General features: G+C 37.1%; 2 protein-coding genes across 7 annotated transcripts in view; one reads left to right on the top strand and one right to left on the bottom strand.

The window, feature by feature from the left end:
* The window catches only part of rbm47 (RNA binding motif protein 47), a 29299-nt gene extending 16262 nt beyond the window's left edge, over positions 1 to 13037 (top strand). For 2 of the 6 annotated variants that reach the window (XM_081360969.1, XM_081360970.1), the window contains 5 exons: positions 2403 to 3126; positions 3840 to 4308; positions 5828 to 6034; positions 7052 to 7242; positions 9183 to 13037. In XM_081360969.1, coding sequence (XP_081217095.1) covers positions 2434 to 3126; positions 3840 to 4308; positions 5828 to 6034; positions 7052 to 7242; positions 9183 to 9434 — 1812 coding nt within the window. In that variant the 5' untranslated portion in view covers positions 2403 to 2433 and the 3' untranslated portion in view covers positions 9435 to 13037. Of the gene's footprint in view, positions 1 to 1002; positions 1078 to 2402; positions 3127 to 3839; positions 4309 to 5827; positions 6035 to 7051; positions 7243 to 9182 lie in introns of those variants that run through there. The other 4 variants (XM_081360974.1, XM_081360973.1, XM_081360971.1 and 1 more) reach the window with 3 other exon arrangements.
* A 1377-nt stretch (positions 13038 to 14414) lies between these two features.
* Positions 14415 to 23285, bottom strand: tyrp1b (tyrosinase-related protein 1b). Its single transcript, XM_081360838.1, has 8 exons — positions 23231 to 23285; positions 20767 to 21122; positions 20359 to 20669; positions 18788 to 18992; positions 17351 to 17518; positions 16999 to 17178; positions 16729 to 16878; positions 14415 to 15314 (listed from the first exon to the last, which is right to left on the bottom strand). Exons 2-8 carry the CDS (start codon positions 21119 to 21121, stop codon positions 15115 to 15117), a joined length of 1569 nt encoding a protein of 522 aa, XP_081216964.1. The 5' UTR covers position 21122; positions 23231 to 23285; the 3' UTR covers positions 14415 to 15114.
* Between the last annotated feature and the right edge of the window lie 3718 nt (positions 23286 to 27003).

Genomic DNA, 27003 nt, shown 5'->3' with positions numbered 1-27003 from the left:
TTCATAACGTTCTGAGAACATTCCCTGTTCTAGCTGGGAACTCATTCTGTGCTGCCTGCTCTCTGTTAGATTTTTTGGAGAGGCACACAGACGTTTCGCATTCTGCACTGCTTTTCCAATGTTTTATGCGACTGACGTCTTTGGACAAGTTTCACTTGTGTCTCTTATCTTTTGTAGAGTCTCGCTCATGAACAGGTTTTTAAAACGGGGTATCAAGTTAAAACCAGTTAAACTTTTTTTAAAAAAGTGTCTTGAGATCAGCATTTTGAATAGCCTTTAAAACGTTGCCTGTAACTGTGCTCAGGGGGCATAATTAATAGCTTTTTTTATCGCACTATTTTTGTCATATTTACTCGCATATTTTTGTCACATTTTTTTATGCATTTTTTCTTTCTTTACTTGTTCAGTGTCTGGCAGAAATCCATTTTTTTCTTCTCTCTCTTGACCTCTCCTTCCTCCTGATTTCTGCTGAATCGTCTTTCATTGTCATTTGCACACTTCCATTGACCCCACTTCCACTATGCAGTCTATCCCCAATTTAATAGAAACTGACAACCAGTTGTTCATTTAGAGGCAGTGTATTTTATGGATTTATTATTTTATTTGTCCTGCAGAGTTTGCATTTTTTTATTGTTCATATTCCTGACATGTTTTTTGTACTATTATTTAAGTTTAATAAAACCAACCCTTAAATTTCAGGCTATAGCTGTTGGACTCTCTCTTGGTGTTGCTGTCTCCTCATTTAAAGGATCATTGAAACGCTACATCTACAGATGTATTACTTAAATATCTGTTATTGGTTGGTCTTCCTGGTCCTCTTGGCTTTTGATTAGTCAGTCTGCTTTTCTTCCTGTTTCAGCTTGGCCTTGAGCCACACATGTACTGATTTTCAGTATATGTGTGTGTAAGCATGTGAATGAGGAAGTGTTTGTGGATGTGTGTGTGTGTGTGTGAGAGAGAGCTTTGGTTTAGTACTGCTGAGTTGCCTGTTATTCCAACCTCACAGTCACAGTCACATGCTCCTTCAGCGAGCCTCTTGAACTCATCATGAAAACACCAGGTACCAACTTAAGCACGGTGCGTGTTGTAATTGTTAATTTATTTGAACTTTATTCCTGGAGTAAATGACTAATTAATAACCTTTACTCCTTTGTTGTTGCTTAATGTCCTCTTAGTTGTGTTTGCATGCATTTGTGTGCTGTGTGAGTTGTGTGAACTTAGTTGTGTGCGAATAAGCAGTGTGTGGGTCAGCGTGCTCTGCGTGTGTAACCATGGTTTCATTGCTAAGCAACCTAACTACCTTACCCTCGAAGCGGCATCAAGGTCCGGCTAACCAGAGCCAACTAACAGCTAAACAGTGTGATTGAATATACAGTATATAATGTTTTATTATGTAAGAAACATACTAATTTCCAAAAAAAAAAAAAATAGTTGTTTCTTTATATCAAACACAATTTCTGTTTACTTCCATGCGTCTGCGTTCTGCTTATGGAAAATTTTGGACCGTAGGATTTGGACATTCTGGAGATTTATTCCATGCTGTAGAATGTAGATGCGGCTTAGTGAGGTTTATTAGGCAGCTTTATGTGTAGAAGAGGATTTACGTTTTATGTGTGTATGTGTGTATTTCTGTTTTATACAGAAAATAGGACTCATACACTGTAAAAAAATATTATTGGTTTAACTTAAAAAAGTAAGTAACCTGGTTGCCTTTAAAATTTTTAGTTAATTGAAACTGAGTTAATACAATGGAGATTATCTGAACCACATAACTTATCGAAGTAACTTATCTATCTAAAATAACTTATCTAAAAATATTGTCATGACAAATCATGATTTTTTTACAGTAATAATTACAGTAATATTTTACAGTAATTTGTACAGTAATAATTAATAAAAAAATATATATTCAAGAGAGATTTTCTTTAATTTATTAAATGATATTTGATATTTACTTATAGATGCTTATTTCCTTCTGTTACCTTTGCCATCATCTAATGCTCACTTGAAGTTAATCTTAAAAAACATTCATAGTTTATAAGAATGTTGTAAATGCAATGGCAAATCTCAAAATTAATATAAAATTTATATAAAATTTTCATATGGTACATCATCCACCAGTAGCATTTAAAATAATATAATAAAATAATGTTTTTAGTCAAAAACATTTCAATTTTAATACTGGCTATATATCAGCCATAACATGGAAATATTTATTGACCATAATTTTAATATTGGTACATCCCTAATTAATATCAGGCACTAGGATCCCAGTGTTAATATAAACATCTACTTAAATTAAAAGTTATTGAAATTTTATTGTTTATGGATTTATAAGCTATAAGCTATTTTGTTTTCAGTACAAAATACACTAACCGAATGAATTTTCCATCTCTTTTTAGACTCCAATCCTGATTGGATGCTTATTTCAGAATGACAGCAGAAGACTCCGCCTCTGCCGTTGCCATGAGTAACCCTAGCCCTCCCTCCTCTTCTAAAGCCTCCTCTGGGCATCCACAGCATCACTGCTCTGTCCCAGAAGGAGTGGCCGGGGCCCCAAATGAAGCTGCACTTGTGGCCTTGATGGAGCGGTCAGGCTACGGAATGGTGCAAGAAAACGGACAGCGCAAATACGGCCCACCACCAGGCTGGCAAGGTACCTCGCCCCCACGTGGCTGTGAAATCTTTGTAGGTAAAATCCCACGTGACGTTTACGAAGACGAGCTGGTGCCAGTATTTGAGACTGTTGGACGGATCTACGAGATGCGCCTTATGATGGACTTTGATGGGAAGAACCGTGGTTACGCATTCGTCATGTACACGCAGAAGCATGAGGCCAAGCGAGCGGTTCGTGATCTCAATAACTTCGAAATTCGTCCCGGAAGGTTGCTAGGTGTGTGCTGTAGTGTAGATAACTGCCGCCTCTTCATTGGCGGAATCCCAAAAACCAAGAAACGTGAGGAGATCCTGGAGGAAGTGTCCAAGGTGACAGAGGGGGTGCTGGATGTGATCGTGTACGCGAGTGCTGCGGATAAGATGAAGAATCGTGGCTTTGCCTTTGTAGAGTATGAGTCTCACCGGGCTGCTGCTATGGCCAGAAGAAAGCTCATGCCAGGACGAATTCAGGTTAACACCATTTTCCATTGGGATCAGCTGTTTTCCATACAACAAAAGTCAAAGACCATATCTGCTAAGCTCTAAAACAAGACATAAAGCATTATAAAAGTATTCCATATGACTCTATGTGCTCTATTCTACGTCTTCTGAAGCCATATGATATCTTATTTCTTTTTCACTAAAAATTCTCTTACTCAGTGAGCTGTTAACTTAAGACCGAATCAATGAGTCATTTTAGACTCAAATCCATAAAAAAAAAATCAAACATAACAAATAGGACTGATCTGATTCTGAGTTCACTGACTCACTGCTTCACTGATTGGATTCGGTGATTTGGTCGCAGTGTTTTGGTAGAAGAGATTTTTATTAGTGGCTATAGTTTTGCTTTGTTCATCACATGGCTTCAGAAGACTTTACTCACAAGTCATATCTACTGCTCTTATGGTGCTTTTATCATGTTGTGCTTTTTGAAGCTTTACAGATATTCTGTTGTTGCATTGGAAAATAGATGTGACGATCTTTTAAAAGTGTGTTCCTTTGGGTTGGGGGGGGGGGGGGGATATAACAGCATAGGGGTTTGGAATGACATGAGGATAAATAAATAATGGCAGAAATTTAGGGGCAAACTATTCATTCAATCTTTCTATGACATTTAGTGAGTACTCCTGCCTTACTTATTTGTGTGTATATGTTGTTCGGTTTCTCTATGTGTGTGTATCCAGCTGTGGGGTCACCAGATTGCAGTTGACTGGGCAGAACCTGAGATTGACGTTGACGAGGACGTCATGGAAACAGTGAAAATTCTGTATGTGCGGAACCTGATGATAGAGACCAGTGAGGAGACTCTACGCCAAACCTTTGGCCAGTACAACCCTGGCTGTGTGGAACGTGTCAAAAAAATCCGAGATTACGCCTTTGTTCACTTCGCCAGTCGAGAAGATGCTGTGGTTGCAATGGACAACCTGAACGGCACAGAGATCGAAGGTTCCCGTATCGAAGTGACCCTGGCCAAGCCTGTGGATAAGGAGCAGTACACTCGCTATCAGAAAGCATCGAAGGGAACAGCGCCTGCGACAACTCCCGAGACCACCCAACAAAGTTTTGTGTATCAGTGTGATCCATATACACTCGCCTATTATGGCTATCCATACAGCACACTCATTGGACCCAACCGAGACTACTTCATCAAAGGTTGGAGAACTCATTCTCTCTCTTTATTCTCTAAGATCAATAACTTTATGAACTCAAGAAATGCAATACCATTTGATGAAATCAAAATTACCTGAAAACATTGCTAACAAATGCTTTTTCTTGACGACCTTAAGTGTCACGCTATTGAATATATTTGGGAAACTAGATTGTTTTCCAACTCTCTCTTGCATAACAGTCCATATTCACACAAGTAACCAAAGTTGATCTGTACAAACAAATGTAGGGGATGCATTACAATGAATATGAAAATAATGTCCCCTTTAACCCAGAGCGTTCATAAGTCTCATCCTTTAAAATAGTGGTTCTCAACCGGTTGGAGAAAAACAATGCTAGAAACCATAAAAATCAAAACCCATGAACTACGCAAGGTAAATAAAACAAAAAACAGATTGCATTCAGGGTTGTACAGCACTTAAATAATTATACTTAATTACCATTTACATATTTTGGGGGGAATTTGTGACGGCGATTACATTTGCTTACTCAATTACATTTCTAAGAGAATTATATATATTTCTGTCCATCGTTCTGAGCTACCAAGCCATATTTAACACTTAAGTACATTTAAAAGTGGAACATTATGCTTTTATCAAGTGTGTTTTGATTCAATACAGTACTCATACTTCAACTTAAATGTAATGAAGATAAAAATGGTTTGGTTTGACAAAAATGTATTTTGAGCTGTCAGTTATTGACTTCCAAGAGATTGTCATGTTAATAATGTTGCGTATTAGTTCATGGTGATATAAGGAAATTTGTTTACTTTTCTACGATAAACGAGTTTGGTACAGTTTGGTACTGCTATTTGATATCCAATGTAAAATCCAGAAACAAAACCAGTTGAGAACGACTGCTTTAAAAGACAATTTTCCAAACAAAAAGCTCTGTCCTGTTTGTTGCTAATCACATATTTAGTATGACCACTAGATGGCATGCACTTTGAGATTGTTTTGGGCTGAAGAGCTGAGATCCACAATAAGTATGATACTGAAACTAATGATGGGAATCTGGTATTATTACATTTCCTAACCCATAATCATCAATTATAAATGCTTGTGGTTTTGGGTTGGGTAGCAGTTGAGAATTGTGATTGCATATTCAATCCGAGACATATTTGCTCATCCATCATCTGATTATATGAAAACAAAACTTTATCTTCACTTTTCATTTCAACTTTACTCATGCACCTCTCCCATCTCAAAGAACAGAAGGAGATTACAAAGAGGTGTTCACACTGACAGCAATTTGAATTAGAATGCTGAAAAGTGATAGTGCCTAATCTCCGCCTTATGTGTAGCCACACCCATATCTTGATCATAAAGTCACCCCATGTGAGCAAACCTTTTAGCAAATATATAGAATCTGAATAGAAAGCTAATTACTTTATTTTAAATGTCTGCTCAACCTTAAGCACTGGGGTTACCAGTAATTTTATATAGGTATGTGCCTCCTTGTGGCTCTGTAGCTGAACAGCACCTCCTTTCATTTGTATCTCAAGCAGGTACTGTAAGAGGTCGTGGTCGTGCTGGGGCCGGTAATAGGGGCCCAGGGCCCCGCGGCTCATACCTTGGTGGCTATTCAGCTGGCCGTGGCATATACAGCCGCTACCATGAAGGAAAACCCAAATTGATGGACAAACCTTACGAGATCATGCCCAATCTAGAGCTGACAGCTGTGAACCAAGTGGGCATGAAGCCTGGCACAAGTCAGTGTGAAATTAAACCACATACATACAGAATTTAACTCTAGTTGTGCTCTTGTCCATCCAGTGGAGGCAGAATCTAAAACGATCTGGAAACAGAATCTATGGAAAAAAGGTTTATGGATTATTTATGAATGTTATTACTGAAATTGAGCCACCAGTAAGTTTCACATTCAACTCTTTCAAATCACAGTCAGTTAAATTGGAGTTATTCACCAAAATGTAGAGATAAATTTGTAAGACACATTACTGCCCCTACTGGTCTGGAGAGGAACACCAACTTCCTTTTATTATGACAGCTGCCATGGCTGTCACTGCTTACCCCAGTAAGCAGGCTTTTGATTTTTTTTATTGCTTAAAAGCTTCACTTTTTTCAATTATATACACAATGTTCAAACAATGCACAAAAACTCTCAAAATGTTATATACCTCCTGATAAAATCAACGTACAGTCATTTTAAAAGACAATTATTATGGACAATAGGATCAAACAGTCCAGAGAACTAAGCAATCAATAAAAATACTTTGAGAGTATTTGAGTTTATTTGTTTGGGCATTGAGTTCAAGGTTCTTTATTTTCATACTAATCAGCTGCTCTGTCGAAATTAACTGATCCTGCAGAATTCTGATCTGAGATCAGCAAACTCCTGACTGGAGTATTGTGACGTCAACTAAACCTACTGATCCTAAGTCTGAATTAACTTGGGGAATGAAAAGAGTTTTTGTGCATGGAAACAATGTGTGTGTGTGTGAAAGACAATGTGTTTGTGGCTGCGTGTGGGTGTGTGTTTTTATCGCTAATCTTAAGCTGAGTCATACACTTGTTGTAAATGAGGACAGGTTGTGCAAGTCTCAGTCTTTTTCCTGCATTTACCCTTTATCATTCTTGCACTTTCTGACTTTTCTTTCACTTACCTGCATTTTTACATATGTTACATAGTGATTTACAATATGTGCTAATTTAAACCATACATTCTCCATATTTTTTGTCATTGTCTAATTGAACGTGTGTGTGCGTAGTGGCTCTTCCAGGACTTGGTGGCCAGTACCCTACTGTGTTTTCTGCTGCTCCAGCAAATAAGTTAATGGAGGAAGGAAAGATGCACCCAGTGGAGCACCTGATAAACCCTTTGGCCCTCCAGCATGACCCCACAGCTGCCTCGGCCAGTGCAGCGGTCATGCCTGCAGTCTCCACACCACCCCCTTTCCAGGTACTGACCTGCACCTCACCAGATGGGACATTTCACAGTTATTATAACACTTAGATAGCTCTAATACCATGAGCACATTTGTATGTCCACATCTAAAGTGAAAATGCTGTGCTACATGGCACATTAACAGCCAATGAAAACATATTTGATGTTTATTGTACAACTATGTGGAACGTGATTATGCCTGGAGCGTTAGTGTTTTCTCGCACTTCAAGATTCCTCTGATACTTGCTTTCATGAGACTTGAATTTAAGAAATATTGGAATTTTAATTATAGGAAGTAGAATTATAATGACCTGTAATTCAAAGAAATTGATGTAACTGCATTAAGTGACGTTTTTGATTTTGGTTTAGGTTTATTTTGATGGTCCCTTTAACACAATTCTGTTGACAATAAGAAACGTTGCACCTACATGTCTACTTACTCTCATTAGTGTGTTAGTAGAGTATTAGTAGACTGCTAGGGTTAGGGTTAGAATAAGTTGACATGTACTGTACTTGCAAAGTTACTTAAAGTCAGTAGAATGTCTGTTAGGGGAGCATCACAATAAAGAGTTAGCAGATATTAAGCAGACAGTCTACTAATACTCTAATCAGAGAGATTAATTGACATTATTAATTGACATTATTATAGTCAACAGAATGTTCAAAAGGGACCATCAAATTAAAGTGTTACCTCATTTTTAACTAGAAAAGGAAGTCTCTTGTCAAAAGAACTTTGAAAGCCTTGTCTGAAAGCAAAATAAGGTTTTAATTTTGAAGGGTTTAAAGGCCTTTATACTCTACTTACTTTAATTCCTATTCAAATTCCAATTTAACTCCCTGTTCAATTAAAGTTCCAACTCATTAATTAAAGGGACGCCGATTCTTAAAATATGAACCCAGACAAGCATAAAATGCTATAGCCTGTAATAGCCTGTAGACTATTATAAGTCTAAAGCAAAGAAAATGAAATTTGTAAAATATCAGAAAAATAATGACGATACAGATCAAAAATACACAATGTTCAGTCAAAATGCAATTTATTGCCTTCACATCTGTATGGAAATCTTTATGGATCTTGTGCTCATACATTCATGATATGTAAGCAAACATATAACATATAAGAACTTTAATTGCAAATTTTGCTCGTTGTCTAAAACTCTGATTATAGTCTTTATTTCTTGTTGCTTTATCGCATCTAGTTTGGATTCTGTGTAAAGCATGGTCAGTGTGGCAAGAGTGAAATCTACATGGTGAACTTTTTCACCCCCACACGAAACTCCCAATCATGCAGATTCCTATTGGAATTACTGGATTTTGTTTGCAAAATTCCTCCAACCAATTGTTAATGTAACCGCACCTTAACTTTTTCCCCACCATTGATGAGATTTTCCATCATAACACAACGCTTCCCCGACATTGACGAGTTTTTCCGGCAATCCGTGTTTTCACTGTTAGGGGGCAATATTATGCATCTTCTGAAATAGTATAGCATCTCCGGATCCAAAAACCAAGTGAAGATCCGCATAAACCAGAAGGCGCGGATAGAAGTTGCTTACACACATTGTAAGCTAACATGATCATCAAACATTTAAACGTTTACCGAGAAAAATGACAAACCCAGAAAGAAGTATATGTCTATGGAAGCTTTGGGGTGTCGATGACTCAATCTACTAGATCTATGCTTTGATCATGGTTCTGAATCTGATCCAGACGAAGCGTTGACGAAAACTTTTTTTAATAAACTTTAAAACCCAAATTTAAGTGTTGATAAAAAAGAATAAAAGCTAGAATCAAATTTTGTTGTTGATGTAGAGCAGAGGCTTTGTTCTTTCTTTTGGATATATTGTACACGAGATTTTTGTAAAAATGATAAAAAATGTTGACGCTGACCGGCAACTTTTTCAGTGAAGGCTGGCTGGGAAAGAGTTAACAATCGATCTCTCTCTATCTCATAGGGGCGACCTATAACTCCCATCTATGCTATGGCTCATAATGTCCAGAGGATCCCGGCTACAGCTGCCAGTCTGTATGGGGCTGGGTACATGCCTTTCGCCACCCACGCCAACACTGCCACGCTGGCAGCGCTGCAGAAGAACGCTGCGATGGCTGCCGCAACCTATGGAGGGTACGCTGGGTACATGCCTCAGGCCTTCCCTGCCACTGCCACCTTCCAGATGCCCATCCATGATATATACCAGACCTACTGAGATACCCGCAGCATCAATCACAACGACTTACAATTATACACACCACATCACCACAGGCCATCAGACATTTACGCTGCATCTATGAAGTCTGCTGGTTAACTGAACTGACATACTCACAACAAAACTAACACCGTATGACTCGTGTGAAGCTCCCTGGAAGCCTTTAGATTTGTGTACAAGTTAGCGCTGGCAGCAAGGATGTAGATTTCCGCTAAATTCACTCACAGCCTCATCAGACCCTCTGGCCCACATTTATTAATCCAGACGTATGACCTAGACCAAAACCACTTTTATATGCTACTGATTAGCTAACTAGGATAGGTAGACATGTGTGTTATATGTTGTGGACTCAAACCCCTGCAATGTGACCAGAGCCTTGCCCACTTTCCCTTTAGACCAATAGGAATCAGTCTGTCAGTTCGACTTCTTAAAGGACTTGACCACACTTGCTGATTTCCAAAGCCATCACACGACTGAATGAATGACAGCATGATCATTTGCAATTTTTATCATTCTGCAAAGGTGTTGTTTATTAGCTGATCACCAGTGCAGCGGCGGACTGACTCCGAGTGATATGTTCATATGAAGAAATTCAAAACCGAGCATTTAAGACTTGCAGGAGCACACCTACTGACATATCACCTGACATATCTTCCCCACACACTCCAGCTGAGAATCGTGAGCCAGAGCGGTTACGTCATCGCACAATCCTAATGCCACTCCTCTGCGTTCACGGCCACAAGAATACCGAAGGAGCGTTGTAGTATTAGTGGCCTCTATGCTTTAGTGCATTTACTTTTGTTTTGTGAAGAAAAACGAAATTAACTGTAAATGAACAAAAAACCTGCTGAGCAGAAACTTCAACAACCACAGAAGTAGAAGATTTAAAGTGTTTCATGAAAATGCTGTATTTTGAGTACAACATATACTTGCGAAATGTTTTGAAGATGTCGGAATCTTCCGTCCACTGGGTTTTCTGCACACGAGTCCTGCATTCATTTTTCCTCCTTTACTGTTTATTGCTTATGCATTTTTATATTTAGATTATTTTAAGTTTGTACTATTTAGTTGGCTTGAAAACTTTTCAGATGTTGTTTTTATTGTCTAGAGGTTATTTTTTCTTTTCTGAACTGGAAGATAGACAAACACTGTTTTCCTTCTCAGAGGCAAAATAAGTTTGAGTGTTCAAGGAAAAGCAAACTGGAAAAAGAAAAAAAAAGTCGGTTGAATCTATGCTGGATAACATTTGTTCTATGTTAAAGGAACAGATCACCCAAAAAATGAAAACTCTGTCATTTATTCACCTTCATGTCATTCCAACACTGTATGACTTTCTCTTTTTCTATGGAACATGAGAGAAGATATTTTGAGAAATACAGCATTCCTGTCTAAAACTGTAGAGTGTGACGCTAGCAATGCCAAGGCCATGGGTTCAATTTCCTGGAATCCATGAATTAATGGATGCAGATTGTTGATTTTTTTTTTTTTTTTTTTTTTTTTCATACAATGGAAGTCAGTGGGAACCAAAAACGTTTTGGTACAGGTTTGGAAAGACATGAGGGCGAGTAAATGATTTGCAATGATTTTCAGAATTTGAAAAGCACAAACTGGACTGAAAAAAAAGTAACTCGGTTGAGGAGACTTAAGGTCCGTTCACACCAAGAACAATAACTATATTGGCGTTCACAATAACGCACAATATCGTTCTGTTTATTCTGCGCAGTTATGTCGTCTGCCACTTTAAGTGCTCAAGCTCTTTAAAGAAGGGTGGATTCTGATTGGCTGTCAATGTTTTCATCAGCTGGAAAAATACATTCCTTTGTGTTGTGGTATGGACTGCTATTCTTTTATATTTAGTTTTTTTTTTTTAACTCCATCCATTTGTAATCGTTATAGTTATCGCCCTTGGTGAAAATGGGCCTTTAGTTCTGCTTACTTGTACTGGTTGTGTTTTAGTTAATAGTTGATGACCAACTGTGAGCAGCCCTTATTTTTTCAGACCACTACTGTGATTCCCAGCATCCAGTCCTGTGCATCATTAGGAGAACACAGGCTCCCTTATATCCGCTTCTGTGCCATTAATACAAACTGCACCTGAAGTACTGTTCCATTTACCGCTGAACCAAATATGTTGATGCTGTTTATTAACGGTCTTGAGTTGCAGGATAAAATCAGGTTAATGGCGTGATTCTCTCATTCTTCCGATCATAATTCCTCCTATAGATGCGTGTAGACACAGCTGACAGGCCATTTTATAGTTTGAATTCTTTAGTAGTTTTTGTAGATCACACTCCATATTGTGTAGCTACTGTAGTACGGTATGTGCTAGTAAAGATGACTGTTCTGAGGTGCACTTAAACATTTTTGGGGGGGTTTAGAAGTTCTTGTGTATGTACTGTATGTGCTTTATAATATGTGTTTGAGCAGGCACTTTTGTTTTTTTTAGGGGTATTGCGATACTCCTAGAACTGGAATGAACTGGACCAAACTGAAACCAGGAAGCTCAGAGAACCTGTTAATATCCTCATTGCCTTTTCAATGACTGCTGTATGTAATATCAATGTCCTCTTGAAGAATGTTGTATGCCACCACTATGCCTTCTGTAGGACTGCGTATGTCACGTGCCTTTATTCAGACTGCTGTCTGTCGAGTGACCTCTTAAACACTGTTTGTAATACCACGGTGCCTCTTCTCTCCTATTTTCTTTCAGAAAGTCAAGTTTTTCTTCTTTTTTTTGTTTTGTACTGTTGTGTCTATGGGGGCTCTGAGTGTTAGAGTGCTGCTTTATGTTGTATTATGCTTCCATGTTCTAACAGAGTTGATGTTTTATTAAGTATAGCCTGTTTTTATTTTTAGACGGGGATAACTTCACAATATACAACCAAACAAAGAACGACAATCCACACAGTTCACATCACGTAAGCTAGAGACACATTTTTGCACACCGCTGCCATCATCGAGGACAATATCTCTCGGTAATGGCATGTCAGTGTGTGTTTGAGAAAAGTGAACTATCCCCAGTAGTCTGTTATCTAATCTTTTATTATGAGCGAAGCAGTCAGGATATTTAATATATACAGTACATTGTTTTTGTGTATGAAGTAAGAGGAAATGCTATAATATATTTTAAGAAGACTTTTCCATCTCATTGTATGTGCTTTAGAGAGTTTAACAACAACAGAAACTTTTCCTTTTTGCCAAAGTGTTCAATGCAATTAAACTAATGCGAATGTGTGCATGTGTGGATGTATAAAAGTGGCAATAAGTTGCCAGTACGGTGTCAATACTGGCCCAAATTGATCATGCATTCATTGGCAAAACTTGCTTTCTTTTGCGACCATTTCATAAAACACTACATGTGTAGCGTTTTTTTTTTTTCTGTTCTTTTTTTTTTTACTTGTTTTTTGTTACTAAAAAACAAATGAACAAGACAGAAATGACCTCGGCTGAGGACATTTAGATAATGTAGAATGCTATTGCCAAAATATTCTTATCTTTCCTTTTTTTAAGATCTAACTGTTTTCTTTCTTGCATTGTTTGTTTAAGGCTTTTTGGCATTGTTGTATTTATAGTGGTAGTTTAATAAAGCATTTTCAAAAAGAGGAGTATGATCTGTGCTTGCCTTTCCTACGTGCATTCTTTGCCCTCCATTATTCAAACAAAATGATTTCACTAAAATTAATAGCAATTTTACATATTTTTACAAATTTTAAACATTAACTTTACTGTTTTATTTCTGTTTTTAAAATGATCTGATCAGATAATGTAAAGTTCATTAGATTCAATTTTACAGACAATGATGGTCTTTCTCAATTGAAGATGTCTTTTGGTGATGAACAATGTCCTCAAGTGTACCAAATGGTTTTAGCTAAAACAGGGATGCCAAATCCTGTTACTGAAGAGCTACATTCCTGCAAAGTTTGGTTCCAACACTTAATTGCCTGGTTTCACAAACAGGACTTAGATTAAGCCAGGATTAGTTCAATTAGGACATTTAAGTAGCTTTTATAAATGTGCCTTAGACAAAAAACATTACTGCTGTGCATGAGACAAAACAATGGCACTGACATATTTGAAGATATGTCAGTGCACATTGCTTTCAGTTAAAACAGCTCACATGCATTTTTGTCTGATCCGGTTCTTGAAGATTTTAATTAGTTGGTTCAGGTGTGTTTGATTAGGTTTGGAACTGAACTTTGTAAGACGTTTGTCCTAGAAAAGGATTAAGCACCTATATGAACTAATGTGCAATTTAAAGGGATAGTTCACCCCAAAAAATGAAAATTCTGTCATTTACTCACCCTCATGTCATGTAGTTCCAAAAATGTGAATAATAGTTTTCGACTAGTTTTACGATCTCTATGAGCTTTTTGAAGCGTCAAAGTGGCTGTTGCGTAGCTGTCAACAGAGGGACAGAAAGCTCTCAGATTTCATCAAAAAGATCTTCAAACATGCAGTATTATTTGTACCACTAGGGGGCAGCAGTGCAGAGGGACCAGATGAAATGGCATCTGAGCACCTGTGTTATTGTAATATGTCTGAAACTGTTCTTCTTAACATGGCCATTAAGTGCAACGAGGTTATTCCTTTTTCTTTGTCTCGAGAAGCTACTAAGTAGAAGTGTCATGCTTGGCATGAAATGGCTTGCTGAATTGGTTATTATTGCCACTCCCCAGTGGTATAAATATGTGCAAGGTCATCCATGAGGAAACAGACTTTATTTAATGTTTTTTTTCTTTGAAAATTGGGTGACATAAGGTGAAGTGGTACGAATGTTTCATGATTGATTGCCCTTTAAATATCATCAGAAAATCAAATGTTAATAGTTGCCACAAGGGTAGTTGTCATTTCAAATGTTTTCATTTTCATCACAATCATGCTTCACTGTGGATATAATCAAGCTTCAAGCAAATAAAAACGCTCCTCTTAAACATAAGCCAGCATACAGAATACAAATCACTTACACATAACATTTATGGTAGTTTGTAATTATTATTTTAATTTTTGAATGAAAATTACAATATGTAATGTTCCAAAATTGCAAAAATTGTCATCCCATTTTATATTACCACAAGATGCGTTTTATTCTGGACACTTGCACTTTTGTTATGATTGATTATGATTAGTAATCATGACACTATTATGGCATCACACGAACCATAGTTTGGGTCTGTGTATAGGGATGTGGATATTATCAGGAATTTTATATTTATGGTAACTTGGAGGAGTTATTTTCTTGGAAAAATAATTTACGTATCGTGTATATAAAATGTACTTAGGACTACTTATGTACTTATTTACTTATGTAATGTTGGCACTCTGAAAGTTGGTTCTTGCTGCAGAATCGTCTGCGCTGAAAGTACACAAAAATTCAACTTGAAATGATTTTTTTTTAACTTTTATCAAGAGTAATATAAAAGAGGTCACACTGTACAATATGTGTTCAAAGGGCATTCATAAGCACTGTATAAACTCAAGGTGACACATTAAACAAGGGCACATATGACAGTATTTTCAATGTCTCGCTGGACATGAAAAATATGATAATTTTTACAATGCCACAAAAATTGTACAATGCTTTTGAATGCTAATGATTCATCACTCAAACTCCTCCAGTACAGGGTGGATGCACAGTGCAATAATAAATGTGTTTAAGATGTGTGTGTTTTTAGTTCCTCAGTCACACCACAGACTGAGAAGCATGGCGCTGGTCCTCTGAGTAACGCCTGAACTGTTCCCCTAGCAACGGCTCCAGGCCCTCAGCTGAGTGGTAAGAGCGTGCCCGAACAGCACACCCGATGACTCCTCCCACCACAGCCACAACAAGCACTACGGCTACAATCGCTATGGTGATGATCTCTGAAATAGTGTATGGCCGAGCTGGGGAGGGAGAAAGAGAGAGATTTTTTGGTTATATGTATCTATATGTACTGTTTGCAGTGTGTGTGTACTCCTAATGAGTGTGCACTTACTTGTATGGGTTAAATGCAGAGGACAGATTCCGAGTGTGAGTTACCATACTTAGCCTTCACATGTCACTTTCACCACAAATGTATAGAGATGAACTGCATTTTTTAATTGAACAAGTGTGGCGGCTGCCATTGCTCTAATGTTGGTTTGCTAACGGCCTTTAAACTGGTGTCGTGACAAATCGGGTCTTCCCTCGAAATTGGGTTATTCTCCATTAGGACCCCAAGAGATCCCACTGACTTTGAATGAGTACTCTCTTTACCGTGATTCCTACAATATCTAGCCCGATCTCATGAGAAAGCGTATTTTACAAGGTGGTGATTTAGTATGAATTCATATGATGTGATCTGTATGAATTTGATACGATTTATGGGAAAAAAGTAAGCATGAAGGTCTACCTCTAAACCTAACCATCAGTGGGACACAAGCAGGTTGTAGCCCACAAAATCGTATGAACAAGATTGCAAAAATTCTGTCAATTTAGCCACCGATTCGGCAAAACGTAAAATAGTTATGAATTTCCATGAGATTGTGTTGATAAAATCACTCTATGATGCATGTTATTTGAACTGTTATAATGAGTATTAAAGGAATAGTTCACCCAAAAATGAAAATTATCCCATTATTTACTCCCCCTTAAGCCATCTTAGGTGTATACGACTTTCTTCTTTCAGCTGAACACAATCGGAGTTATATCCTGGCTCTTATATCCTGGCTCTTTCAGGGTTAACCCTTAAACAGGCAATGTGCACCACAAGATACACACTCTTTAGTCTCTTGTAGGAGGCATGAGAAATATATGTTATTAATTAATATAATATATTGTTTAATTATTATATTAATTAAACAATATATTATTATTATAATATAAATATATGTTATTAATATAATAGTCTTTTCTGAGTATGTGGGTCATATGACTTGGTCAAATTTTCTGTATTCCTTTTGTCAACCTGATCTAAAACCAATATGTTCAGCCATGGTGCTGGACAGTCTGACTTTGTGTAAAGTAATTGTATATTAATCTTATTTTTCTTCAGTAAAAAGAGCAATCAAACGGCTAATATTAATTGTGTCTTAAGATGCTGAAATAGAAAATGAAGTCATATGCTGTCATACGTTTTATGCAACAACAAAAAAAAAAAAGATGCGAGCAAATGATGACAATTTTCTTTTTTTGGGGTGAACTATTCCTTTAAGTAACCTAACTTGTACACTTAAAGTTATACTAATAAATCTTTCTTTCCAGAAATGAAAGTTCACATGGTTTATGGGTTTATTATGCATTGTTTTTTTGCCGTGTATGCTATCACCAGTCACTTACTTGGCCACTGAACCTCATAGGTGTAGCCCAGGTTGTCTGGGGCGGTGACAAACATTTCAGCATTTCTGATTGGTGGCCAGAAAGGGACCATGTTGAACTCTCTGTTGTGACCAATCGGAGCATTTTCCTCAGGATAGGCCACTGTTCCTGCTGCAAAAGCACAGTGAACACTGGTTAGGATGCAGCTGAAACATGAAATTCTTTTATGTATGTGTGTGTGTGTGTGTGTGTGTGTGTGTGTGTGTGTGTGTGTGTGTGTGTGTGTTTTACCAGCAGTGTGCCGCTGAAGCCATTCATCAAAAATGGCATCAGTGAACGTGTGAAGCAGGACAAAGATGGGGTCGTTTGGTGACAGGTGAGTCTGTCCACCTGTGCCATTTAGAAACAAATGAGCCAGGTTGTGCAGACTCCTCACGACTGGGTCATAGTTTCCCTGAGGAGCGCTGTAACCTAGTGACACAACAGAACACAAATGAAAAGTCTCCTCATTTCTCCAAAAGGCTGCAAAGAGTTTATGCAGGTGGTGGGTTGTTTGTTTGGTATGCTAGTCTCTTTGTCTGTGGTGGCTCCAAACATATTTATTTTAGAAATACTGTTGTCTGCAGCTGTGTGTGGATCATACCCTCAATAGTGTTCCTGAAGCTCTGAGAAGAAGTTGAGTAATACGGTGGCGTGTCGAAAGTGTTCAGCTCTAGACAGTCAATGACATCCTGTGGTTGTGGTAATCTCTGAACCATGGGTCGTGCCACATTACCAGCGGGATTTCTTCTGATTGGACTTGACTCTGAATCTGAATACACACCAAAGCAGAGAAGGTACATTTTGATTTTGAACTTCTGATAAATTTTGATGAAGGTCATTTTTTCTTCTTCAGAATCTATTAATTTGTTTAGAGAATACATTAAAAATGCAATTTAAACACAGACTGACTTGAAAACGATTTTTCAATTATGAGTATGTTTATTTCATTTGGAGCGATTTCATAAAGTAAAAAAAATGTCTGGGTGATACAACTGTCCTGATATCATAATAAGAAAAATCTAATTAAACTTCTCATTAAGTGTCATATAAATTTTATACAGGAACAACTTTTTTTCTTAGGAAAAATATTTTAATATCGTAACAAAGCTGCTTAACTGCTTATTAATATATGAAAAACTTTTGTCAGTCAAATCACGTGGTGTGACCAACACAGTCAAATGGTCTAACAACTAACAAGGAATATTAGTAATAATAATAATAGTAATAATAATGAAAATGACCCCTAAAAGACCATCATGACTGTATGTCAAGGTCAATAAGTCTTTTAAATATCAAATAACCTTTTTATGATAATGCATGATTTGTTCAGGCTGTAAAATGTCATGTGGTGCAACTCCCCAAAAACAAAATGATGTAAAAACTATGTTTATCTCGAAAAATATTTTTAAAAACTCTGTTAAAGAAAAGTAGTATGTATTGACACATATATTCAAGGAAAATGTTATTAATTTTTACTTGATAGTTGCACCTCATGACATATTTAAATTCATTCAGTTTAAGTTTTCATGAAAATGGTATGAACATTTTTCAAAACCAAAATGAATAAAACAATATTTTTTTTAAAGAAGCTTGACAGTTTTTTCCATTGTGATCTGTCATTAGTCTTTGACCCATGAGCCAAATCTCTTCACGGGCTCTCGCAGACTGTGAGAAAGAAGCATCATAAGATTGAATATTATAGTATTCCGTTTGTCTGCAATCGTGAGTCACATACTTGCAAATACTATCACATGATCCTAATCGTTCTGCCCATATAAGGTTTGATCTTTCTTCTGAGCTCTCGAAATGCCTCAAAGGATTAGTTCAAACAGCATGTGAGCAGTCTTAGGTCTTGGAATGCACGAGTGTGTGTGTCTTACTGTTGCAGATGGTCTCCAATGTCTCACACTCCCCCACACTCTCACAGATCTCCCACCGGGTAGAGGACACACAATTAAACGTGTGTTTATGCGGAATTCTGTGTATATGTGTTTGAGTGATGTGTGTGTTACTGGTATGTTGTGCGAGTGTGTCGTACTGTTGCAGATGGTCCCCAGTGTCTCATACTCCTCCACACTCTCACAGATGACTCTCCACTGAGAGAACACAGAGTTGGAACTGATGCCATTGGTGTCAAAGCTGCTTCTGGCTCCCAGCAGGTCATCAGTGCAGATATCACACTCGTTGCCTCCTATAGCAAAGTTCCAGTACGGCAGGGCAAACGACGGGTCCCCCAACATGTCCTGCACACACACACACACATATCCCCAACATGTCCCATTAGCTTATTTTTCTATCAATAGGGAATTGTTGATATTTCTGCTCACTGCACAAGATAATAAGACTTGCCAAATTGATTTTTCTGGAGTACAAAGCATACATCCAACAAAACTTTAGACGTTTATGCTTAAAACAAGCAAAATGTACAAATGAGGGAAGATAAATTTCTTTCAAGATAAATTCTCTGGAAAAAAGTCTTAATGTCTTACATAGTTTTTAGTCATCAAGGAAATTTGTTTAAGGATATTTAGATATTTTTATTGGAAAACAACAAAAAACACTGATTAAAGATGAAATATTTTTTTTCTGCCACATAAGAAAAAAGGCTTTTCATAATTATGATCTAAAAAGTCATCATTATCAGAAAAATCACAATTATAGCTCTAGTAAAACTCTAGTAATTTTTTATCTATAATATAACTTAATTTAATGTCTAGTTTTATGTCTTAATTTGGACTTTCTATGACATATGATGTGAAAGTCATAACTGGCCTTCCATACTAAAGGGAAGTTTCACCCCAAAATGACCTATTTTGATTACTCACCTTCATCTCATTCCAAACCAATATGACTGACTTTCTTCCACTGAATACAAATTACATTTTAATGAATTTTAAAGAATGTATTATTCTCACTTTTCTACGTGATCTTTCAAGCTTTAAAAAGAATATCAAACCATCATAAAAGTGGGCCAAATAACTGCTGTGCCCTATTCCAAGTTTCTGAAGTCATACGATATCTTTGTATAATAAATAGATTCATCATAAGTCATAATTTTCCTAAAAGTGTGCCTGTTTCTCAGCAATAGCTATGATTTTTGAAAACTTAAGATACAGGGCACGAGAAAGATCCAGTACGCATCACATTTTTATGGAAAAGAAAGACCAGTGCATTCCCTGAAATATCTCCTTTTGTGTTCCATGAAATAAGAAAGTCATACAGTTTTGGAATGACGTGACATTATTTAATAGATTATGTAATTCAAATTCCTGTTGTATAATTATCATTATACCATAGTCTGGGTGAATACTCGATTCTGATTGGCTGCAGGCTGTCCATTAAAAAGTGATAGAGGAAATAAACCATCAGGCGTAACCAGGGAAACCAAGTTATTGTTGGTAAAAACTTTAGATTTCGATTGTAAAACTAATTAAAATATAAACTAATGTTTTAAAAATGTGTTATTTGGCAAGTGACCATGGTATAAGCGGGTTAATGCCCTTCGAGGTGCCCATTGTCAGGTATTAATGGACTTCGGCGTCGTCCATTAATACCTGACAATGGACACCTCGTCGGGCATTAACCCTTACTTATCATGATTTGTGTCACCTGCATGTCTCTCTCCAGTTGCAACAGGTGGTACCGGTGCCAAGTGACAAATCCTGGTCCTTCGTGAGAGAAATCCACACCTCCGAAGCTCTGCTGGCCTGGACCCATGTAAGTCTTACTGACCGAATAGTAGTGGGTCCAGACAAAGTAATTATAAATGGTGATGTTCTCAAATTGATCAGGCCCGAAAATCTCCTGATAGCGGCGGGTGCAGATGACCAGGTCAGGATGGACGGTTCTTTTAGCCTGGTCCAAAGCGTTCACAAAAGCTCTTTTCTCATCTGTAGACATCTGCATGACGTTACGTCGCACTGGGAACACAAACAGACTCAAGGTGAGAAAGAAAGCAAAGCATACACATGTGTACTGGATGTATTTGCAGTGCATATTTGGGATGTTTATCCTCACCCACGGTGACTCTTTGATCACAGTTTGGCCCTGTCAGACCATGTCGGCATTGCCCACAGTTAAATCCACTGAAGTTTCCATTGCATTGGCAGGTTCTGTTAAAGAACCGCAGTGGCCATCGTTCTCTATCATCCCGGCCATCGTGAGGATACTGAGGTCCGTGCGGGTGACGGTCGGCAGTGATTGACATGCATTGACCTCTGCCAGTACTGGATCCACACTCATCATTGGGCAGTCCAGTAGGTGATGGGCAGCAGGTGCCACTCTGCAGACCTTCTGGTGTCACACACTGACGTGGGAACTGAGCGTGCGTCAGCACAACGCACATCAGCACTAAACACACACTCTTCCACATCCTGGAAAGACAAATATGGACCCGCATATATTATGCTTAAAGGGTTCAAATGATCTCATAATTTACTCACCCTCAAGCCATCCTAGGTGTATATGACTTTCTTCTTAGAGCCAATCAAAATCAGAGTTATATTAAAAAATATAACCATTAAAAAATGGTACCCTAGATTTTGAAGCCCCAAAAAGCGCATCCATCCTTCATAAAAGTAATCGGCTCCAGGGGGTTAATATAGGTCTTCTGAAGTGAAGCGATGCGTTTTTTAATATTCATATTTATAACTTTATAAACTAATCACTGGCTTCCGGTAACGGCCGTACGCGAGTCGAGTTCTGGCAAAGAGTGACCTCTGACCCGACATATGACGTATTGACGAACGAGGAAGCGCAGAGGATAGAGCAAAACAAAACTTCGGTCACGAATTAGAAGTCTAAAACGAGAATTTTTAAAGAGAATGTTCGGAGAAGCTCGAGTCCTATTTGTTTGAACCGCGAGAGGCGTCTACTCTCACCTAAACTTACGCTACTCCTACATCCTACGTCATGCGTCGCGTCAGAGGTCACTTTTCCGCCAGAACTATACTCACGTTACCGGAAGCCAGTGATTATAGTTTATAAAGTTATAAATATGGATATTTTTCTTACAAAAATGCATCGATTCGCTTCAGAAGGCGATTCGCTCTGGAGCCAGATGGATTACTTTTGACATGGATGGATGCACTTTTTTTCTTCAAAATCTCTGGTACCATTCACTCCCATTATAAAGCTTGGAAAAACCAGGATATTTTTTAATGCAATTTTGTTTGGCTGAAAGCAGAAAGTCCTATACACCTAGAATGGTCTGAGGGTGAGTAAATTATGGAATATTTACCCTTTAAAGGATAGTTTTTTTTTGTCTCAGTTACTAAACCTCCTGCCATTACACACCTGTATTACTTTCTTTATTCTATGGAACAGAGCACAAGTTGAACAGAATGAGAATCATACAGGTTTGGAGAGGAATGAGGGTAAGCCAGTTACTTTTGGGGGATGAAATATCCCTGTAAAATGACACGGATTGTGCAAGTAAAGTTAATTAACATGGCCAATATCTAACGTTCGTAAAAAAGCTGCCTTTAGAACTTGTAAAATTGGTAAACTATTTAAAAAATGGTTACACTTTATTTTGATGGTCCACTTTAGACATTCTGCTAGATGACTTTCCAACTACATGTCAATTTACCTGTTAGATTATTAGTAGATTATCAGGTTAGGGTTAGGTTTTAGGGTTAGGGGTTAGTAGAATAAGTTGACATGTAGTTGTAAAGTTACTTATAGTTAGTAGACTGTCTAAAGTGGACCATCATAAAACAAGTGTTAAAATTATTTTTTTTTTTTTTACAAAAACAGTTCTTAATCAGTATTTTTGTCTCATTTTCAAGAATAGATACAGTACCTAAACTTAAGATGATAAATGTATAAGCAACATTTTAAGCAAAATATATATTAAAATTTTTATTAAATACATTTTTAAGATGATTTTAACTCAATATTTTCCTTACCCTGCTGGAAATTTTCTTGTTTTAAGCATAAAACTTAAAAAAATATTATTAGTTGACAAGAAAAAAAAAACTTGAAAATTGTATTTATTTATTCATTTTGCAATTAAATTGGATAAATTACATGTGAGGAGAAAATTATTTAATCATAAAGCGTTATGGTTTTTTTCTCTCTGTTTTGTTTTTTTGAAGTAGTAGGCTTGCAGTTGTATAACAGCCTTCCAGAAACATCTAAGTTATAGACTGTTCAAACTTCACAACCTCAAACTGTCTAACTTGCAGACTATGTCCTCAGAGTAAACCCACACACAGATCGTGTACATAGTTCTTACAAAATAAAATCAGTTATTTCCTTCATCGATTTGTCATCTCAACTCTTATGATACCAAAAAGAACCTGACAATAAAGCACATTCATATAACTCACCCTGTTATGCTCATCATTAATTCTGAACTGATTTATTAAACAACAATTCATCCATGTCATGCCCTATAGTGGGCCACAATGTCAGTGTTTAAACAATGCAGTGATATAAAGTCGAGTAAAAAAAAAAAAAAAGATAAAAGTATAAGTACCTTATATCATCCGTTCTCTCTTTTCTGCCCACTCTTTCTCCCACACACACTGGTGCCCCCCTGTGCTGCCCCCTGTCCAACTCTTTTATACTTACACCCCTCCTGACTGCACTCATCTCCCTGATCCCTCCATCCCGTGATCAGCAGCCGGTAGAGGGAGGGAGAGGAGAGAGGGAAACGGGTAAAGACAGAGTCCACAACTTTCTTACCTCTTTAATGAATGAGGTTCTTCATTTGCGTATATTGGTTTGACATTTCCAAAGGTCTGATGGATCAGTGATCTTTGCTTTCATAACAGGCAAAAAAGTGGACTGAAACAAACCATTTATGTAAGAAAAGACACATGTCTCCTGCCTGTTATACGATAGGGTTGTGGAGGAAAGATAGGAAGACATAACATTTGAATTGTTTTTAATTCTGGGCACTTTCAAAGTAATACATTTGAATTAGTACATGCCAAACTTAAGTTTTCTATGGAATTGGACATACGTTTACAAGTAAATGGAAATATTTTAATGCAGTAAATTGATGTGAATTGCAACTATGTTCAGCTTCGTCTAAAGAAAATCAGAACAGTACCTATGGATTCAATTCCAATTTACTCTACTGAAAATTTTTTTTTTCTTGTTTTTTTTTCAGTAAAACATCTGAACAGTCTTAAAACAAGATAAATATACTTAAGAAGCATTATATGATAAGATAAATATTGAATTCGTTTATTTATCTCACCCCATGGGCAAATTGTTTTTAGATGTTTTGAGCAAGAAAAAAGCTCAATAAAAACTCAAATCCAAATATATTTTCGGAAAACAAGTCTTAATATTTTATGCAGTTTTGCTCTTGTAGTAAATGTATCTTTTTTTCCCCCAGAATATAGATATTTTAGCTGAGAAACCAGCCCAAAAATGTATACTTTTTATCCTTGTGTACATGCAATAGCTAGATGTTAATAAAGAACGAACTCTGCTTTTTAACACACTGAAAAAAAAAATGCTTTTTCTTAGTATTTTTGTCTTGTTTTCCATACAAATATATTATTTCTTAAATCAAGATACATTTACTTGAGAAGGAAAATTGCATAAGCTATCAAGTCTGGTTTTTTAGGCAAGTTTATTCTTAATACCAGAACAAATATCTGTCAATGGGGTCAGAAAAAATATCTTAAACTTAATTCAAAGGGAAAACAAGATCTTTGGGAGATATTTTTCTTATTTTAAGCAAAAACTCACTAAAATTTAATCAGTTTTTCAGAAAACAAGGCCTGATTTCTTAGATCATTTTGCTTGTCAAATAAATGATTCTTGACTTAAGAATGTTTAGATATTTGTACTGGAAGACAAGACAAAAATACTGGGTAAGAAGATGTTTTCTTTTGCAGTGCAAATAGGTCATTCTTCTGTAGGGGGAACAACACATGTGTGACATTTGCAGTCAAGGTTAACCAGACCGTTCAATACACATATAGACACACACACATGTTCATATAGTCAGACACTCAATCATTTACACACACACTTGCACATCTACTCCTTAAGGTCAGCAATGCTAAACAGCAGAGGTTCTGGGGTCATAGGATGAATTCTTCTCTGTGGAATCCAGTGGGATAGTTGTCATAGCAACGTCCTCTTGCTGGACCTGCGAGTACTCTGGAAGGTCGTCTACATCAGTTCTGTAAGCACAAACAATCAGTCACAATGCATGTGTGTGTGTTTATGGTCCTCATAATCAGGATGAGTATGTCTGTGGTGGTCGGATACTCACTGTTCATCAATTGGAATGGTGGTATCTGTGTTGTTTGCGTCACATTCTATACCCCCGTTTCCTCCTGTACACGGGTTCTTTGGGGCAACACGGCTAACAAATATATAGGAATATTACCATTAAAGTACGTACTAGTATAAAATAAGTGAAGCCTTGGTGAGAATAAAACTTCTTATGCTCTTAAAACTCTTATGCTCTTAAAGGAACACTCCGACTTTTTGGGACTTTAGCTTATTCACAGTATCCCCCAGAGTTAGATAAGTCCATACATACCCTTTTCATTTCTGTGCATTCTGTAAGTGTTATTTGACGCACCCACCGCTAGCCTAGCTTAGCACAAAGACTAGGTGTAAATGGATAATGGTAGCATACTAATCCCAATAAGTGACAAAATAATGCAAACATTTTCCTATTTACATGTTGTGATCTGTATAGTCACAGCGTGTACAAATAACAAGGCTATATGAGACAGAGACCATTTTTAATCGTATAAATACTGGGAACTATATTCTCACTAGGCATCAAGGTGCAAGGTGCATCAAATAACACTTACAGAACGCACAGAAATGAAAAAGGTATGTATGGACTTATCTAACTCTGGGGGATACTGTGAATAAGCTAAAGTCCCAAAAAGTCGGAGTTTTCCTTTAAAAAAATATAAAAAATCTCACTGACCACAAACGTTTGAACGATATACGCTATCTCACGACTAATTCGTACGAGTGAGTACAAGTAGGCTAATTCGTTCGACCTCACTCGACTTCGTACGATCTCACTCGAATTCGTAAGATTTGTCTAAACCCCAGTGATGGGATTAGGGATGGGGTCAGGGGTAGGTAATTCGTACGAATTCATACAAATTGGGCAATTCGTAAAATATGTACGATTTAGCAAAAATTGCACAAATTCGTACGAGTGAGGTCATATGAATTCGTACGAATTAGACACCTCGTAATATTCCTGTTGCTCACTCATGGGTTTGAGTCCTACAGGGATCTTGTACTGTAAGTCACTTTTGATAATGCATTTGCATGTGTGTAATTTAGGCCTATACTGTAACACGCTGTATAGATGTCTATATTACACATATATTATCATACATCTCATCAGTTGATTTATAGTGAAGTTCCAATAATTACTTCTCTTTTCAAAGATCCTATAAGTCTTACATTGCACACACAAACCTGTTTGGCTTTCTCCTGCACTTTAGAATGTAAACTATGGTGACAGCAGTTTGCAGAATGAGAAAGAAAGCTGCTGCTATGGCTCCTATTTTCCAAGCGTCCTGCCCTATGGCTTTGGTCTCTGAAGCGTGAAAGAGAGAGAGAAAGTACTGTCAAATATAGAAAGTTAAATAAATCAAAAAAGAGAAATGAGCAGGTGTGCCTCTCTATAGAGACGACCACCTGGCACTTTCCATTACAAAATAGGGAAACTCTTAAAAACATGTTTTGTTTATATATATATATATATATATATATATATATATATATATATATATATATATATATATATATATATATATATATATATTATTGAACAATAAACAATAATGAACTTCAAACTTTGATATAAATAGATCATTTGGTCATTAAAATGCATTATTTGAAATTGTTTTTGCAAATGTTTTTACTTATTATTTCTGTTTTACTTTGTGTTTAGATATTTGTCATGTTGTTGTCATACGTGTAGATTCAACGTGTTCCTCCATTGGTGCGTCAGTGTCTCCGAGCCTCAGTTTGAGAACTGGTGTTGGTGGGAGCTCCTCAATAGTGTTCATCAACACCGGTTCAAATGAATTTTTCCCATTCGGGTCCCTGGAGTTGATGATCTCATTTACATCACTGGCCTCATGTGTTTTACCTGCAGAATATGAAGAAGTTTCCACACATTCATTGCATTACATTCATAGACAGCAGGCGACTGAAGGTTTGAGAGGGAATTTGTGTCATTAACGGCCTCACCACCTGTTGCTTTAGACTTGGTGATAACAGGCTCCTGCAACTTAATGG

Source organism: Scardinius erythrophthalmus (assembly GCF_964197995.2).
Source record: "Scardinius erythrophthalmus genome assembly, chromosome: 3".
In the NCBI taxonomy this organism is placed as follows: Eukaryota; Metazoa; Chordata; class Actinopteri; order Cypriniformes; family Leuciscidae; genus Scardinius; species Scardinius erythrophthalmus.
This window is presented reverse-complemented; position numbering and strand designations above follow the sequence as displayed.